At 41.3% G+C, this 18,020-nt stretch overlaps 1 protein-coding gene across 2 annotated transcripts in view; it reads right to left on the reverse strand.

Annotated features, from left to right (window-relative positions):
- LOC138760281 (zygotic DNA replication licensing factor mcm3-like) overlaps positions 1-18,020 on the reverse strand; it is a 95,091-nt gene that overhangs the window by 10,733 nt on the left and 66,338 nt on the right. For both annotated transcript variants that reach the window (XM_069930645.1, XM_069930644.1), the window contains 2 exons: positions 2,712-2,862; positions 8-148 (listed from right to left, as the gene is read on the reverse strand). In XM_069930645.1, coding sequence (XP_069786746.1) covers positions 8-148; positions 2,712-2,862 — 292 coding nt within the window. The remainder of the gene's footprint in view (positions 1-7; positions 149-2,711; positions 2,863-18,020) is intronic.

Here is an 18,020-nt window from a genome sequence, read left to right on the forward strand (position 1 = left end):
CACTTACCTTCTTAAAGTAAGCAAATTGAACCAGTTCCACTGCTGCTTCAGAATCCTGCAGGTCTATTGTTTTGCTCATGCGGGCCTTGGCGTGAGCAGTTGACAGTCTGATCAAGGTTTCTAGAGTTCGGGCAGTGACAGGTGAGGTCTAAATGGAAGGTGTGGCGAGAGAAGGAAGAGAAGCTGAGTTACCAAATCTTTTCAGTGAATGGGAAATGGAGCAATTGTGTGCAAAAGTGGGACAGTTGAAGAAGATGGAAGGTACAAGTGGAGTGGCCATTGTGTGAGTGGGGCAGAGTCAGAGTGATGAATTGAAGCTTCAGTTTATGAGGCTTTAGCAAGATGAGGTGGAGACCAAGGGAATACGCTAGAAGGGGAAACGAGAAGGCCTTGGTAAGTAGGACGAAGGAAAACCCCAAGGCATTCTATGCATTCACTAAGAACAGATGCATGAGAATGAAGGTGGGGCTGCTTAAGGATAAAGGAGACAACATGTGCCTGGAGATGGAATAGGTAGGCAAGATCCTAAATGAATACTTTGCGTCAGTGCTCAGCAGAGAGGGACCTTGGTCAAAGTGACACGCATACTTGCTGGAGCTTGATGAGGTTAAGATCTTCTTAAAACCATTAGGATTGATAAATCCTCAGGCTAGTCAAGATATAGCCAGGTTACCAAGGGAAGGGGTGGGGGAAAAGGAAGGAAGAGATTGCTGGGCATTGGCAATGATCTTTGCACCCTCTCTGGTCTCAGGATTAGAAAATGTAGACCCCTTGTTTTAAAAAAGGTACAAGGGAAAATCCTGGAAATTACAGACCAGTGACTCTTACCAGTGGTGGGCAAACTATTGGGAATGGATTTTTAGGGACATAATTTACAAGCACACAGAGAAGCATAATCTTCTCAAAGATAGTCAGCATGGATGTGTGGATTCAGAATTGGGTTGCCTGCAGAATGCAGAGGGCAGTAGTCGATGGAATGAATTTTGCCTGGAGGTCAGTGACTGACAAGCGTTCCACAGGGATCTGTTCTAGGGACCTACTCTTTGTGATTTTTATAAATGACCTGGACAAGTGGAAGGATCCATTAGTAAGTTTATGGATGTTACAAAGTTGTAGTGGTTCTGGATAGTGTACGTTACAAAAGGATATATGACACGATGCAGAAACGGGCAGAGAACTGGTAGATGGCATTCAATCCAGGTAATTGTGAAGAGATGCACTTTGGAAGGTTGAACTTGAAGGTAGAGTACATGGTTAATGGAAGGATTTTTAATATGTGGAATAACTGAGGACTCTTGTCCAAATCCAAAGATCTCTCACGGTTGCCGTGCAGGTTGATAGGGTCATTAAGAAGGCTGTTATGTTGGCCCTCATTAGTCGGGGGATTGAGTTCAAGAGCTGTGAGGTAATGTTGAAGCTCTACAAATCTCTGGTTGGACCACACTTGGAACAATGTGTCCAGTTCTGGTCACCTCATTGCAGGAAGGATGTGGAAACTATGGTGCAGAGGAGATTTACCAGGAAAACAGAGCTGGTGCTCTTTGGAGTGAAGAAGGATGAGAAGTGACTTACAGGAAATCTAAAACATTCTGAGAGGCACAGATAGGGTGGAAAGCCAGTACCTTTTGCCCAGGGTGACAGCAGCAAGTACCAGAGAACATCTGTACAAGGTGAGGGGAGAAGTCAGATGCAATTTTTTTTTAAAAAACATAATGAGTATCTGGAATATATTGCCAGTGGTGGTGGTAATTGGTACATTAGGGACTTTCAAAAGACTCTTGGGCACAGGGATGCGAGGGTTACAGTGTGAGGTGGGGAAATTTTCTATTGGTTAGTAGATTTATAAAGTTGGGCACAACATTGTGGACTAAAGGCTGCAATGTTCCATATTATTCAGCTTGATCGGGTGCCAAAAAGATTCTCAAGGACTCGTGAGCTTCAATTAAAGGGAGAGAGTGGGATCTTCTTCCTTGGAGCATAGGAGGCTGATGGATATCCTTGGAGGAGTCCAAAATCGTGAGATTATAGATAAAGGCAAATAATCATTGTTTTTTTTCCCTCCATGATGGGGGAATCTAGAACCAGAGGGCAAAGGTTTATGGCAAGTCAGGAAGTTTTAAAAAGGCACTAAAGGGAATGAGCTGCTAGAGGAAGTGGAAGAAATGGTACAATTACAACTTTTAAAAGAATTGAGATAGGTACATAAAAAGGAGCAGTTTGAAGGGATAAGGTTCATTGCAGCAAAACTGGGCAAGATGGTTGTCATGGATCAGTTGGGGCAAAAGGCAAATATACTTCCATTCATGGTGGTCTTTGACCAGACAGCACAATCTGAGAACAACATGGCATCTCCTTAAGATTGAGATGAGGAGCAAATTCTTCTTACAGTCTTGTGAATCTTTCTTAAGTCAGGTCAGAGAGTATGGGGATGGGGGTGGTGGGTCATGGGGTGGAAGGGTCTGTGCATGCATCCAAAACTGAGACAGGTTGATTTGGAATTGGGGAAAGGGCAGGAAAGTGGACAAAGATTGGTTTAGCCATGACACACCAGACTCAAGTGACTATAGCTTCCATTGATCCCATTCACATCACACAAGATAGTTCAATCACCTCCCACACAGAGTCACATCCAGCCACACAGTGACCAGAAAGAATAAAGAACAGGAATGAGAAATCCTGGCTTTAAAAAAAAACATCCACGGCCCACACACCCGAGCAACATCGGAACTCATCTGGTCCTGACTGCGCAGACTGGAGTACTCCTCCGCAATGTGGCTCGCTACCTCTGCCGTGAGCACCGGTTTGACCAGCTTCGCAACGTGAATGTACTTGCGCATAAATTCCATACTGACGATCTTCTCTCTGAAACACAGGATAAAGATGTGGGCTGGCATTTGATAAATAAATGCTGGTGGCTTTTTGTTACTAGATCGACTGACACAGGAAAAGCAACATTCGTTACCCAAATAAATTGTTGCTGTAGATACTGTGAACCAGTTTTGCACTGGAATCACAAATCAACGAAAAGAGTTGAAGAGTCATGTTCCTATTCGTATTCTGATTGCAGCTTTCATGGTCAAATACTTCTTGTGAATTATACAACACTATCGGCCAAAAAGCTCTTCTCGTGCATGCCAAACTATTTTTCTGCCTGGTCTGCACCCAGTCCACAGCCCTCCATACCCCTCACATCCAAATTCTTCTTACATTCTAAAACGGAGTCTGCATTCACCACTTTACCTGGCAGCTCATCCCACACCCCCATCACTCTGTGTGAAGAAGTTCCACCTCATGTTCCCCCTAAACCTTTCCCCTTTCACCCTTAATCCAGGTCCTCTGGTTTGGCTTCTATCCCACCTTCCCCCCCACCCCCAATTCCAAAACCCCAAGGTTCAGTACAGGCATAACAGTTTGCAAAGGAACCCCCACAAGAGTTCCTGATGGCAATTTAGTTTATCCAAATTTATAACCAAGGTTGAAAGCCAGTCTTCGCACAAACAGCTGTAATCTGACGGATGGACCTCTGGAGAGGAGAGCTGACTGATTGAGTAGAGAGAAGTTCCTACCACTTGCAGGGATCAGAACCAGATGTCATGAATGCAGTAGGTGATGCTAACAAAACAGCACCAGGGCTTATTGATGATACAGCATGGTAACAGGCCATTTTGGCCCATGAGTCTGTGCTACCCAATTAACCTACACCCCCCGGAACGGAGGAAACCAGAGCCCCTTGGGAAAACCCATGCAGACACATACAAAATCCTTACAGACAGTGCAGGATACATACCCCAGTTCCAGGTGCTGGCACTGTAAAGGTGTTGCACTAACTGCTGCACCAAATGACGTCCCACCCTTTACTACAATCACAGCACCTGCAGGCTTTAGGTTTCACCAGAATACACAAAGATTGATCTTCTCAGCTGTCCTCACAGAATCCAAAATAACAGATAATAAATTGGATGAAGGCCAATTTCAATGAGAGGAGAGTGGCAGAGAACTGTTTCTGGGGGATACTGAAGTGTATTGGATATGACACCAGAGAGAACTTACATCTTATTCTGGAAGCTTCCACCTGCTGAGGGAGGCAGGTGATTTCCACTTGAACATCCAATGAAATGCAACAAACCAATGGTCTGCCCCCACCTCGAATGTTACTACGCAAGTCCACAGCATACCAAAGGTCAAAGATCTCCGAGGAGCAGGTAAGCAGGCAGATTTTGTAATGTTTTTGGGAAATACAGGGTTGTTGTTATGGGAAGCTTAAAATTCTCTAATAATGACTGGCACTTCCTGACTGCAAGAGGGGGTGAATTTGTCAGATTCCTGACACAGTGTGTGGACCGGCTGACTAGAGGAGAGGCCGCACTGGATCTGGTTCTGGGCAATGAACCTGGTCAGGGGGCGGACCTCTCGTTGGGTGAGCATTTTGGTGAGAGTGCCGACAACTCCCTGAGCTTCAGCATAGCTATGGAAAAGGATAAAAGCAGAAACAATGAGAAAGTGTTTAAATGGGGAAAGGATAATTAAATGGGATGAATTAAAGTGGAAACATGTTCAAAAGTGCAAGTACAGAACTAATGTTGAAGAAGTTTTGGGTCCACTTGTGCTGGGTTCAGGATTGGTTTGTCCCAGTGGGACAGGGAAAAGATGGTACAAAAAGGGAACCATGGTTGATGAAAGAGGTGACAAAGCTGGTCAAGAGGAAGAAGGAAGCAGACATTAGATATAGGAAGCAGGAAGGGCTCATGTCATGTTAGCAAGGAAGGAGATTAAGAAAGGACTTAGGAGAGCTCAAAGGGGGCATGAGAAGGACTTGGCATGTGGAACTGAAGAGAACCCCAAGGCTTTCTATGCATACATGAAGAATAGAAGGATGACAAGAATGAAAGAGGGCAACATGTGCCTGGAAGGGGAGGAAATTAGGGAGGTCCTAAATGAATATTTTGTATTAGTATTTACAAAAGGACCTGGATCTGTGGGAGGTCAGAATAGAATAGGCTTGCGTGCTGGATAGTGTTGAGATTAAGGAAGAGGAAATGTTGGATCTTAAAAACATTTAGACTGATCAGGCTCCAGGGCTGGATGCAATGTACCCCAGGTTGCCTCCAACAAATTTGACTACCCCTTGATTACAATCTGCAGTGTTCTATGGAGATCCAGTGTGGTTACTACATGATAAAAGTGTTAACTTTATTGTGAAATTTGCCAACTCTGAACCAACAAGCCCACGTGAAAGTGTTAACCAACTTCTTCTCATGCAAAGTGTTTTACTGTATTTAGTGGTAACCAAGATGTTAATTACTAGTATTAATTGATAGACCAGGAGGCCAATTGGCCCATGTTTATGCTGGCCAAAATCAATCTCCACTTAGAATAACCCCACTGCTCAGCCACAGATCCAGATGATTTAAAAATTTCCACACTCTGTTAAATGCACAAAGGTAGAATGAACTCAAAACCAATGGCATCAGCATTGTCATCTGAGTTACTGATCGAATGTGGTGAGATGTCAGCCACTTCTGGGTAGCAGTTCTTTTATCAGATTGTAAAGTGCTGAGCACATAACCAAACATCCTCTGGGCCAACAGCACAGGCTGAATCACTTCATCTTCTGGGCAGCGGGTTACTCTGGTGCATGTATAACATGTAATGTTGAGGCTCCTATAAGGCATTGATAAGACCTCATGGAGTATGGGGTCTAGTTTTAATCTCCATATGATTGGAATCAAGGATTAGTCAAAGATTTGTTGGAGGCCAACTATCTTTTCCAAGGAGAATCCCAGACCAGTAGGAGATGCAGAGGATGTTATTTTCACAAAATGGAATCAAAGCTGAGATAAACGGGTGGGTCAGATTGGAGAGGACTTACAGCTGTTAGCAGTGGTATCAATATGCAGGTAGACTGGGAAAATCAAGTTGGCACTGGATCCTGTCAGAAGGAATTTGTGGAATGCCCATGAAATGGATTTCTCAAGTTTATTGTCATTTGTACAGTACAACCCGACCAATGTTCTCCAGTCCTCAGTGCAAAAAAACAACATGCATACAATCAGACAGAACACACATACAGACAAAAAATACATATGCAGGACAAGTATTTATACAATATATAAATATTGTTTCATGAATATAGAGTCTCGGAGGGTCAGTGTGAGCAGTTCCTTTGGTCGTTCACCATCCTCACTGCCCGTAGGAAGAAGCTGCTCCTCGGCCTGGTGGTGCTGGCTCTGATCCTCCTGGATCTCTTCCCTGACGGGAGCAGCTGGAAGATGCTGGGTGCGGGGTGGAAGGGGTCCTCAATGATTTTGCACGTCCTTTTCAGAAAACTATCCCGGTAGATCACGTTGATGGGAGGGAGGGAGACTCCAGTGATCCCCTCTGCCACTCTTATGGTCCTGTGAATTAACCTCCCATTCATTTCTCTACAGCAACCATACCACATTGTGATGCAGCCAGTCAGGATGCTCTCGAGAGCTCCTGTAGAAGGTTGACATAATGGTGGGCAGTAGCCTTGCTTGCTTCAGTCTTCCCAGGAAGTACAGTCTCTGTTGCACTTTACTAATAAGTGAGGAGATGTTGAGGGCTCACGATAGGTCACTAGTTAAGTGAAATCCAGGAACTTGTTGTCTCTACTCTCTCTATTACAGAGTTGTTGATGTGTAGTGGAGGGTGGTCGTTAGGTCACTAGTTAAGTGAACACCAAGGAACTTGGGTGTCTCCACTCTCTCTATTACAGAGTTGTTGTTGTGTAGTGGAGAGTGGTCATTCCTGGTCCCCCTGAAGTCCACCATCATCTCCTTCATCTTATTTGCATTGAGACTCAGTTAGTTACTCTCACACTGTACCACAAGATTTTCCACCTCTTCTCCGTAGTGCAACTTATCATTGTTGGTCAAGAGCGTCTTGAAGTTGAACCCACAAGGGAAAGGTCAATTCTGGATTTGGTGCTAAGCAATGAACTGAATTTGATTAGGGAACTTAAGGGTTTGGAACCCTAAGGAGGCAGTGATCGCGATATGATAGAATTCACTCTGCAGTTTAAGGGAAAAGCTGAAATCACGTGTGTCAGTGTTACAGGTGAGTAAACATAACTAGAGGCCTGAGAGTAGCTGGTCACAGGATGATTAGAAGGGGGACCTAGCAGGGAAGACAGCAGAGCAGCAATGACGAGAGTTTCTTGGAGTAATTTGGAAAGTGCTGGATTATTTCATCCGATGAAGCAGCATTCTAACAAGGCAAAGGCAGGATAAAAGAGGTGGGATCCACAGACACTGTCTTTGAAGGGACTCATGCTTTGCTATCTTCTTGCTACAGGCACCAGGTGAGTGACTCCTATCTGCATCTTTATAGGCAAAAAGTGAGCAAACTTTTTGTATACGTGTATATAAATGTACACAAGGACGTACACAGAAAATGGTCGTGGCCAGAGGACTGTGGTACAACAGAGGGATCTGGGAATAGATACATAATTCCCTGAAAGCAGCGTCTCAGACAGGTAGGGTAGTAAAGAGAGCTTTTAGCACATTGGCCTTCAGAAATCAAAGTACTGAGTACACGAGTTGGGATGCAGTTTTGGTCACTTAACTACATGTTTACACTGTGTACACTTTACTTTTTGCGATACCATTTAGTGGTAATTCTGCCTCGCCCACAGGAAAAAGGCATCTCAGTGTTGTATGTGATGTCATGTATGACCTCTGACATAAATCTGAAATGTTAACTATAGGACAGATATCAATAGAAAGGGTGCAGAGAAGATTCACTTGGATGTTGCCCGGACTTAAGGAACTGACTTTCAAGGAAGGTTAAAGAGGTTAGGACTTTATTCCGTGGTGTGTAGAAGAATGAGGGGAGATTTGATCGAGGTATTTAAAATTATGAGGGGGACAGAGAGAGTAAATGTAGGTCGGCTTTTTCCACTGAGGGTAGGTGAGAAACATAGGAGATAAGAGCAGGAGTAGGTCATTCGGCCCTTCGAGCCTGCTCCGCCATTCAACGAGATCATGGCTGATCTTAAAGTTCAGCACCCCGTCCCCGTCTTCTCTCCGTAACCTTTAATACCCTTATACTGAAGAAATAGATCTAATTCCCTCTTAAATAGATTCAATGAACCTGCCTCGACTGCCCTGTGTGGCAAAGAATTCCACAGATTCACCACCCTCTGGGTCAAGAAATTCCTCCTCATCTCGGTCCTAAATGGTTTACCTATTATCCTCGAACCATGGCCCCGGGTTCTGGATTTTCCCATCCTTGGAAACATCCCATCTGCATCCATTCTGTCCAGTCCTGCCAGAATTTTATATGTCTCTATGAGATCCCCTCTCAATCTTCTAAACTCCAGCGAGTACAATCCCAATTTGCACAATCTTTCCTCATAAGTCATTCCTGCCATTCCAGGTATCAGCCTGGTGAATCGCCTCTGCACTCCCTCCATTGCAAGAACATCCTTCCTTAGATAAGGTGACCAAAACTGCACACAGTACTCCAGGTGGGGTCTCACCAAGGCCCTGTACAGCTGCAGTAAGGTATCCTTGTTCCTAGACTCAAACCCTCTTGATATGAAGGCCAACATACCATTTGCCTTTTTAACCGCCTGCTGTACCTGCATGCTCGCCTTCAGAGACTGGTGCCCAAGAACCCCGAGGTCTCTCTGCACTTCCCCATCTCCCAATCTATTGCCATTCAAATAGTAATCTGCCCTCCGGTTTGTATTACCAAAGTGGATAACCTCACATTTATCCACATTGTAGTGCATTTGCCATGTATCTGCCCAGTCCCTCAATTTATCCAAATCACATTGGAGCTTCCTCACCCCCTCTTCCGTGCACACAACCCCTCCTAGCTTAGTGTCATCTGCAAATTTGGAGATATTACATCCAATCCCCTCATCCAGATCATTAATGTAAATTGTGAACAGCTGGGGTCCCAGTACAGATCCCTGTGGCACCCCACTGGTCACCGCCTGCCACTCAGAAAACGAGCCATTTATCCCAACTCTCTGTCTTCTACCTGCCAGTCAGTTCTCAATCCACATCAATACTTTGCCCCCAATCCCATGAGCCTTGATTTTGGAAGCCAGTCGTTTATGCGGGACCTTATCGAAGGCCTTTTGGAAGTCCAGGGACACCACATCCACTGGCTCTCCCCCATCTATTTTACTTGTCACCATCTCAAAGAATTCCAATAGATTTGTCAAGCACGATTTACCTTTTGTAAATCCATGATGACTCCGTCCGATCCCTTCTCTGCTAGTCATATGCTCCGCTATTACATCCTTAATAATGGATTCCATCATTTTTCCCACTACTGATGTTAGGCTCACCGGTCGATAATTCCCCGCTTTTTCTCTACCCCCCTTTTTAAATAGTGGGGTAACATTAGCTACCCTCCAATCCATGGGTACTGATCCTGAGTCTATCGAGTTCTGGAAAATAATTCTTAAAGCATCTGCTATCTGAATGTCCACTTCCTTAAGTACCCTAGGATGTAGATTATCAGGCCCTTGGGATTTATCGGCCTTCAATCCCATCAATTTCCCCAAGACCATGTCCTTAGAGATACTGGTTTCTTTCAGTTCCTCCCTTGCATTAGTCTCTATGTTTCCCAACATCCTTGGGAGGTTATTTGTATCCTCTCTTGTAAAACAGAACTAAAGTAAGAATTGAATTGCTCTGCCATTTCCTTATTCCCCATTATATATTCCCCTGATTCCGACTGCAAGGGACCTACTCTGGATTTCACCAATCTTTTCCTCTTGACATAGCTATAAAAGCTTTTGCAGTTGGTTTTTATGTTTGCCGCAAGCTTACTTTCGTCATTTATTTTTGCTCTCTTGATGAATCCCTTTGTCCTCCTTTGGTGCATCTTGAACTCCTCCCAGTCTTCGGTTGCGGAACTTTTTTTGGCCAATTGATATGCTCTCTCTTTGGACCTAATGCTGTCTCTAATTTCCCTTGTTATCCACGGTTGAGTCACCTTTTTTGGTTTATTTTTATGCCAAACCGGTATAAACGATTTTTGCAATTTCTCCATTAGATCTGTGAATGCTTTCCATTGTCTATCCACCGTCAACCCCCCCATAAACACCACCCAATCAATCTTACTCAACTCCTGTCTCATACCATCATAATTCCCTTTATTTAAATTCAGAACCTTAGTCTCGGTTTTAATTTCTTCACTCTCCATGTCGAGTGAGAATTCGATCATATTGTGATCGCTCCTACCCAAAGGGCCTCGTACAACAAGATTGTTGATTAGCCCCTTATCATTGCATAATACCCAATCTAAAATGGCCTGCTACCCGAGTTAGTTCCTCGACATATTGGTCTAGATAACCGTCCCGTAAACATTCAAGGAATTCCTCCTCCTCAGTATTTTTACCAATTTGACTAGTCCAATCTATATGTAATTTAAAGTCTCCCATGATTACAGCTGTTCCCTTATTGCATGCTTCTCTAATTTCTCTTATTATGTCTTCCCTCACCTCTACGTTACTATTTGGAGGCCTATATACCACCCCCACTAACATTTTCCACCCCTTGCTATTCCTCAGTTTTACCCATATAGATTCCGCATCTTCCGAGTTAATATCCTTCCTGTAGATCGCGTCAGTCCCTTCTCTCACCATCAATACTACCCCACCCCCTTTTCTTTCTTGTCGATCCCTCCTAAATATTATATATCCTGGGATGTTAAGTTCCCAGGCTTGCCCACCTTGCAGCCATGTTTCTGTAATCCCAATCAAAACGTATTTGTTTGTCTCAATTTCCACAGCCAATTAATCTTCCTTGTTCTGAATGCTTCTTGCATTAAGATGTAAAGCCTTCAGATTTGCTTTTTTCACCCTCCTTGCTCTTTCTGATTTTCTGAGGACATGGGTTAAGGGTGAAAGGGATGGGGAACTGCTTCACAAAGATGGTGGTGGGATTGTGGAAGAAGCTGCCAGTTGAATTAGTGAATGTGGGCACAATTTTAACATTCAAGAAGAATTTGGACAGATACAAGGAAGGGAGAGGGATGGATGGCTATGGACAGGGTGCAGGTCAGTGGGACAAGGCAAAAAAATGGTTCGGCACAGTCTAGAAAGGCCGAAGGAGCTCGTTACTGTGCTGTAATATTCTATGGTTCTTTGACAATAAAGGAACATCAAATATTTTCAATATCCCAAGGGAGTTACCATTGACCAGCAACTCAACTGGACCAGCCAGATAAATATCTGGCTATGTGCAGATTGGAAACTGGGTATTCCATTTCATGTGGCTCGCCTCTTCACACTTGATGTGTTCCCATCATCTACCAGTTTGATCGAACATTCTTTACTTGCCTGAATGAGTCCAGATATAATTACACTGAAGAAACTCAACAGTACCCAGGATAAAGTTGACTGGCACATTACACTAAACAGGGCTTCATTCCATTTGGGAAATCAGGAGAACACGAACCAGTCCTCAACAAGGGGTCAGTAGTGGAAAGGGTTAAGAACTTCAAACTTACAACATATAACCATATAACCAGTTACAGAACACAACAGGCCAGTTCGGCCCTACTAGTCGATGCCGTAACAAATCCCCTCCCTCCTACTCCCACTGACCAGCACCCGGTCCATACCCCTCTAGTCCCCTCCTATCCATGTAACGATCCAGTCTTTCCCTAAATGTAACCAATGATCCTGCCTCGACCACGTCTGTCGGAAGCTCATTCCACATCCCCACCACCCTCTGCATAAAGAAATTTCCCCTCGTACTCCCCTTATAATTTTCCCCCTTCAATCTTAAACCATGCCCTCTAGTTTGAATCTGCCCCACTCTTAATTGAAAAAGCCTATCCACGTTTACTCTGTCTGTCCCTTTTAAAATCTTAAACACCTCTATCAAGTCCCCTCTCAATCTTCTACACTCCAGAGAAAAAAGCCCCAGTCTGCACAACCTTTCCCTGTAACTCAGACCCTGAAATCCTGTCAACATTCTCGTGAACCTTCTCTGCACTCTCTCTATTTTGTTTATATCTTTCCTATCATTTGGTGACCAAAACTGTACACAGTACTCCAAATTTGGCCTCACCAAAGCCTTGTACAATTTCATCATAACCTCCCTACTCTTGAATTCAATACTCCGATTGATGAAGGCCAACATTCCAAATGCCTTCTTCACCACACCATCTACCTGAGTATCAGCCTTGAGGGTACTATTTACCATAACTCCTAAATCCCTTTGTTGCTCTGCACTCCTCAATTGTCTACCATTTAATGCATATGACCTATTTAAATTTGCCTTTCCAAAATGTAGCTCCTCACATTTATCTGTATTAAATTCCATCAGCCATTTCTCAGCCCACACCTCTAGCCTTCCTAAATCACCTTTTAATCTATGGTAATCTACCTCACTGTCCACAACACCACCAATCTTTGTGTCATCCGCAAACTTGCTTATCCAATTCTCTACCCCTACATCCAGATCGTTAATATATATAACAAATAATAGTGGACCGAGGACCGATCCCTGAGGAACTCCACTAGTCACCGGCCTCCAATTGGACAAACAATTTTCTACCAATACTCTCTGACACCTCCCATCCAACCACTGCTGAATCCATTTCACTACCTCCTTATTTATACCTAATGCCTGCACCTTTTTTCCTAACCTCCTGTGGGGAACTTTGTCAAAAGCTTTACTAAAGTCTAAATAGACAACATCCACAGCTTTCCCTTCATCAACCTTTTTTGTAACCCCCTCGAAGAACTCAATCAGGTTTGTCAAGCATGATCTACCCCTGACAAAACCATGCTGATTACTCTCTATCAATCCCTGTACCTCCAAATATTTGTAAATAGCATCCCTCAGAACACTTTCCATCAACTTACCCACCACGAAGGAGTCACGTGATGGAGTAGTGGCCGGTCGGGGAACTCCAGCCCTCTCCAGAAAAGTAAAAAAAAGACAGTGAAAAAACAAAGGCACAAACACAGAAACCAAAATAAAGTGAAAGTAAAGGTGTGGAGAAAATAGCAGCGAAAAAAGAAAAGCCAAAACCAACAGGAAGAAGAGAAGAAGAAAGGACGTCGGAAGAAGAAGGTGAAGGCCTTACCTGTCCAAGGAAGCCCGCTGTGGAGAGAGAAGCCCGCTCCCTAAGGTCAGTTAAAGACCCGAACTCAGGACTACAAAAATGGCTCATGGAGCCAAACAAAAGTGCGCAGCCGCGACAAAAATAACACTGACGGGAGGGGGGACCAGCTGAGGAGTCGATCTCCACAGCTGAAATTGAGAACCACAACAAAGGAGCAAGAGGAAAACACAGAAAATAACGAAAACAAGAAAGAAGAGTAAAAAGAAATCAAAGATGACCAACCCAGAGGAAGAAGACCAGCATCAAGACACTTCTAATAAAAATAAGAAGACCAAAACTACCCAACAAAATAAAACAAACAACCCAACAAGAAAACCAGAAGAGACAGAGGTAAAGGACACAGATCCTGGAGTGGACTCAGAAGAAGAGGAGGAAGAACACAGAGAAATGGAAGATGAAGGGAAGGGCAAGTACATGGATATTTTTTTTTAAAGAATATATGGAATCAGTAAAAGAATGGCAGTCGCAAGAATTCAGTGAAATAAAAAGAAGAGTAAAAAGTACAGAAGAAAAAATGAATAGATTAGAGATGATTATGTCAGATATAGGAAAAAAACCCACACTGACGGGAGGGGGGAACAGCTGCGGAGTCGATCTCCACACCTGAGAGAGACACCTGCAGCACAGCAACAGGAGCAGAACATAGAAAATAACGAGAACAAGAAAGAAGAGGGTAAAAAGAAAACAAGGAAACAACAGATGGTCAACCAGAGGAAGAAGAAGAAGAAGAACAGAAAGTGGAAGAAGAAGAGAAAAGCAAGTACATGGATATATCTTTTTTTAAAGAATATATGGAATCAGTGAAAGAATGGCAATTACAAGAATTTAATGAGATAAAAAGAAGAATTAAGAGTGCAGAAGAAAGAATGAATAAAATAGAAATGGTCATATCAGAGATAGGAAAAAGAGTGGATAATGTGGAAGAACGAGAAATAATCGTAGAAATGGAAGTAGAGGACTTAAAAGAGAAATTAGAAGAATCGGATAAAAAAGTTAAAGAGGCACATGAGCTGTTAGCTCAGAAGATCGATATAATGGAAAATTATAATAGAAGCAACAATATAAAGATAGTGGGCCTTAAGGAAGATGAAGAAGGCAAGAATATGAGAGAATTTATAAAAGAATGGATCCCCAGGGTCCTGGGAAGACCAGAATTACAGGAAGAAATGGAAATAGAGAGGGCACAGAGAACATTAGCCCCGAAACCACAACAAAAACCAAGATCCATTCTAGTAAAATTCCTAAGATTTACAACAAGAGAAAATATATTGGAGAAAGCAATGAGGAAAATAAGAGAAGACAAAAAACCACTGGAATACAAAGGTCAAAAAATTTTTTTCTATCCAGATATAAGTTTTGAACTCCTGAAGTAGAGGAAGGAGTTTAATGCAGCAAAAACAATCCTATGAAAAAAAGGATATAAATTTATGCTAAAGTATCCAGCGGTACTTAAAATAGTTATTCCAGGGTAGCAAAACAGACGATTCTCGGATCCGGAGGAAGCACGAAAATTTGCAGAACAACTACAAAACAGACAGAGAAAGGAAGATACGTAACGAGAACAAAAATGACCACAAACTATATGTATGTGTGTATGTAGATATTAAAAAAAATAGAATATAGGTAAGAACTAAGAAGGGAAAGAAAGGGAAGAAAGGAAGTATGGGGGGAATTAAGAGAGTGACCTTTGTTGTATATGAAAATTAAAATCTTTTCTGGGGGGGGTTGGGTGGGGAAGAGTTACGGTCACTGCGAAATCAGTTGACGCTTGCGAGTGAATTCGCAAATCCAAATGGAGAGGGGAGATGTGGCTGCCCGACAAGGAATAAAGGGCAACTCAGGAAGGGGAGGGGATAGTGGGGTTAAAGGAATTTTAGATAGGAGAATAAGGGAAATGTTTTATGTTTTAGAAATGTTGTCTTATAAAGTGTTCAAAAAAAGAAAGCAGAAATGGATAGGAAGGAAAGGTGATGATGAGGAAACGGAAAGGAAAGATAAACAAAGTATGAAATGGCTATGTTGAACTATATGATTTTAAATATTAATGGAATACATAACCAAATCAAAAGGAAGAAATTGCTAAATTTACTGAAAAAAAAAAGAAAAAATTGATATAGCATTCGTACAAGAAACACATTTAACTGAAATGGAACACAAGAAATTAAAGAGAGATTGGATAGGACATGTAACAGCAGCATCGTATAATTCAAAAGCAAGAGGAGTAGCTATATTAATCAGTAAAAATGTACCAATCAAAATAGAAGAGGAAATAATACATCCAGCAGGGAGATATGTAATGATAAAATGTCAGATATATTCAGAATTTTGGAATTTACTTAATGTATATTCACCTAACGAAGAAGATCAAAAATTTATGCAAGATATCTTTTGGAAGATAGCAGATACGCAAGGGAACATACTAATAGGAGGGGATTTCAACCTTAATTTGGATTCAAACATGGATAAAACTGGGAAAAAAATTAACAGAAAGAACAAAGTAACCAAACTTATAATTAAATCGATGGAAGAAATGCAACTTTTGGATATATGGAGGAAACAACACCCAAAGGAAATGGAATATTCATATTATTCGGGTTGACATAAAACATACTCAAGAATAGACCTATTCCTGTTATCAGCTCGCATGCAAGACAGAGTTAGGAAAACAGAATATAAAGCTAGACTATTATCGGAACACTCACCCCTGACATTGACAATAGAGTTAGAGGACATCCCACCAAGAATGTATAGATGGAGATTAAACTCCATGCTACTTAAAAGGCAGGATTTTAGAGAATTCATTGAACGACAAATTAAAATGTACTTTGAAATAAATACGGAATCAGTGAAAGATAAGTTTATACTATGGGACGCAATGAAAGTGTTCATCAGAGGGCAAATAATAAGTTATGTAACTAAGATGAAGAAGGACTATAATCAGGAAAACAGAGCAGTTGGAAAGGGAAATAGTAAATATAGAAAAAGAATTAGCAATGAAGGAAGATACAACTAAAAGAAGAGAATTGGCGGATAAAAAAATAAAATATGAAACACTACAAACATATAAGGTGGAGAAGAACATAATGAAGACAAAACAGAAATATTATGAACTAGGGGAAAAAACGCACAAAATCCTAGCATGGCAGCATAAGACAGAACAAACTAAGAGAATGGTATTGGCATTAAGAAAAAAAGACAAGCAAATCACATATAATCCAACGGAGATTAATGAAAACTTCAGAGAATTCTATGAACAATTATATCAAACTGAAAACGAAGGGAAAGAAGACAAAATAGATGAATTTTTAACTAAAATTGAACTACCAAAATTACAAACAGAGGAACAAAATAAATTAACAGAACCTTTTGAAATAGTAGAAATACAAGAGATAATAAAAAAACTACCGAATAATAAAACACCAGGAGAGGATGGATTCCCAATAGAATTCTATAAAACATTTAAAGATTTATTAATTCCTCCCCTCCTGGAAGTAATCAACCAGATTGATAAAACACAAAGCTTACAAGATTCATGCAAAACAGCAATAATTACAGTGATACCAAAGACAGGGAAAGATCTACTCGCACCAGCATCATATAGACCAATATCTTTACTTAACACAGGTTATAAGATAATAGCTAAACTATTAGCAAACAAATTAGCCGACTATGTACCAAAAATAGTAAATCTACACCAAACTGGATTTATTAAAAAAAGACGAACAACAGACAATATTTGTAAATTTATTAACTTAATTCATGCAGAAGAAGGGAATAAAGCTCCAACAGTAGCAGTTGCTTTAGACGCAGAGAAGGCCTTTGACAGAGTAGAATGGAATTATTTATTCAAAGTATTACAAAATTTCAGTTTACCAGAGAAGTATATTAATTGGATTAAAGCATTATATAAGGGGCCATTGGCGAAAGTGACAGTAAATGGATATGTATCAAAGCAATTTAACTTAAGCAGATCAACAAGGCAGGGACGCCAACCATCACCCTTATTATTCGCGTTAGCTATAGAACCACTAGCAGAATTGATAAGAACAGAAAATAAAATAAAAGGGATAAAAATAAAAGACAAGGAATATGAAATCAGTTTATTCGCAGATGACGTTATAGTATACTTAACAGAACCAGAAATATCAATAAAAGAATTACATAAGAAATTGAAGGAATATCGAGAAGTGTCGGGGTACAAGATTAACGCAAATAAAAGTGAAGCAATGCCAATGAATAATGCGGATTTCTCAAAATTTAAGAAAGAATCACCATTCAGATGGCAAATGCAAGCAATGCGATACCTAGGTATACAAATAAATAAAAACCTTGGACATCTATATAAACTCAATTATTATCCACTAATGAAAAAATTACAAGACGACTTAGAGCATTGGAAAGACTTACCACTAACACTAATAGGAAGGATAAACTGTATTAAAATGAACATTTTCCCAAGGATACAATACCTATTTCAGGCATTGCCAATACACTTGACAGAGAAATTCTTCAAGGAATTAAAGAAAATAATAAGGAATTTTTTATGGAAAGGGGAGAAACCAAGGATAGCACTAGATAAATTAACAGAATGGTATAAACAAGGAGGCTTACAACTGCCAAACTTTAAAAATTATTATAGAGCCGCACAATTAAGATACCCATCAGATTTTTATCAAACAAGGGAAAAGCCAGATTGGACTAGATTAGAACTAGATAAAATAGGGGAGAAGATACCTGAACATATATTATATAAATGGGATGAAAAATTGGTACAACGTAGGAATTCTCCAGTATTACATCGTCTGCTCAATATCTGCAAGAAGATTCATGTAGAAAGGAATAAAACAAACTACCAACTACCAAAACTAATATTGACGCAAAATCAGCTAATCCCTTTT

The sequence above is a fragment of the Narcine bancroftii genome, chromosome 4 (assembly GCF_036971445.1).
Source record: "Narcine bancroftii isolate sNarBan1 chromosome 4, sNarBan1.hap1, whole genome shotgun sequence".
Lineage (NCBI taxonomy): Eukaryota > Metazoa > Chordata > Chondrichthyes > Torpediniformes > Narcinidae > Narcine > Narcine bancroftii.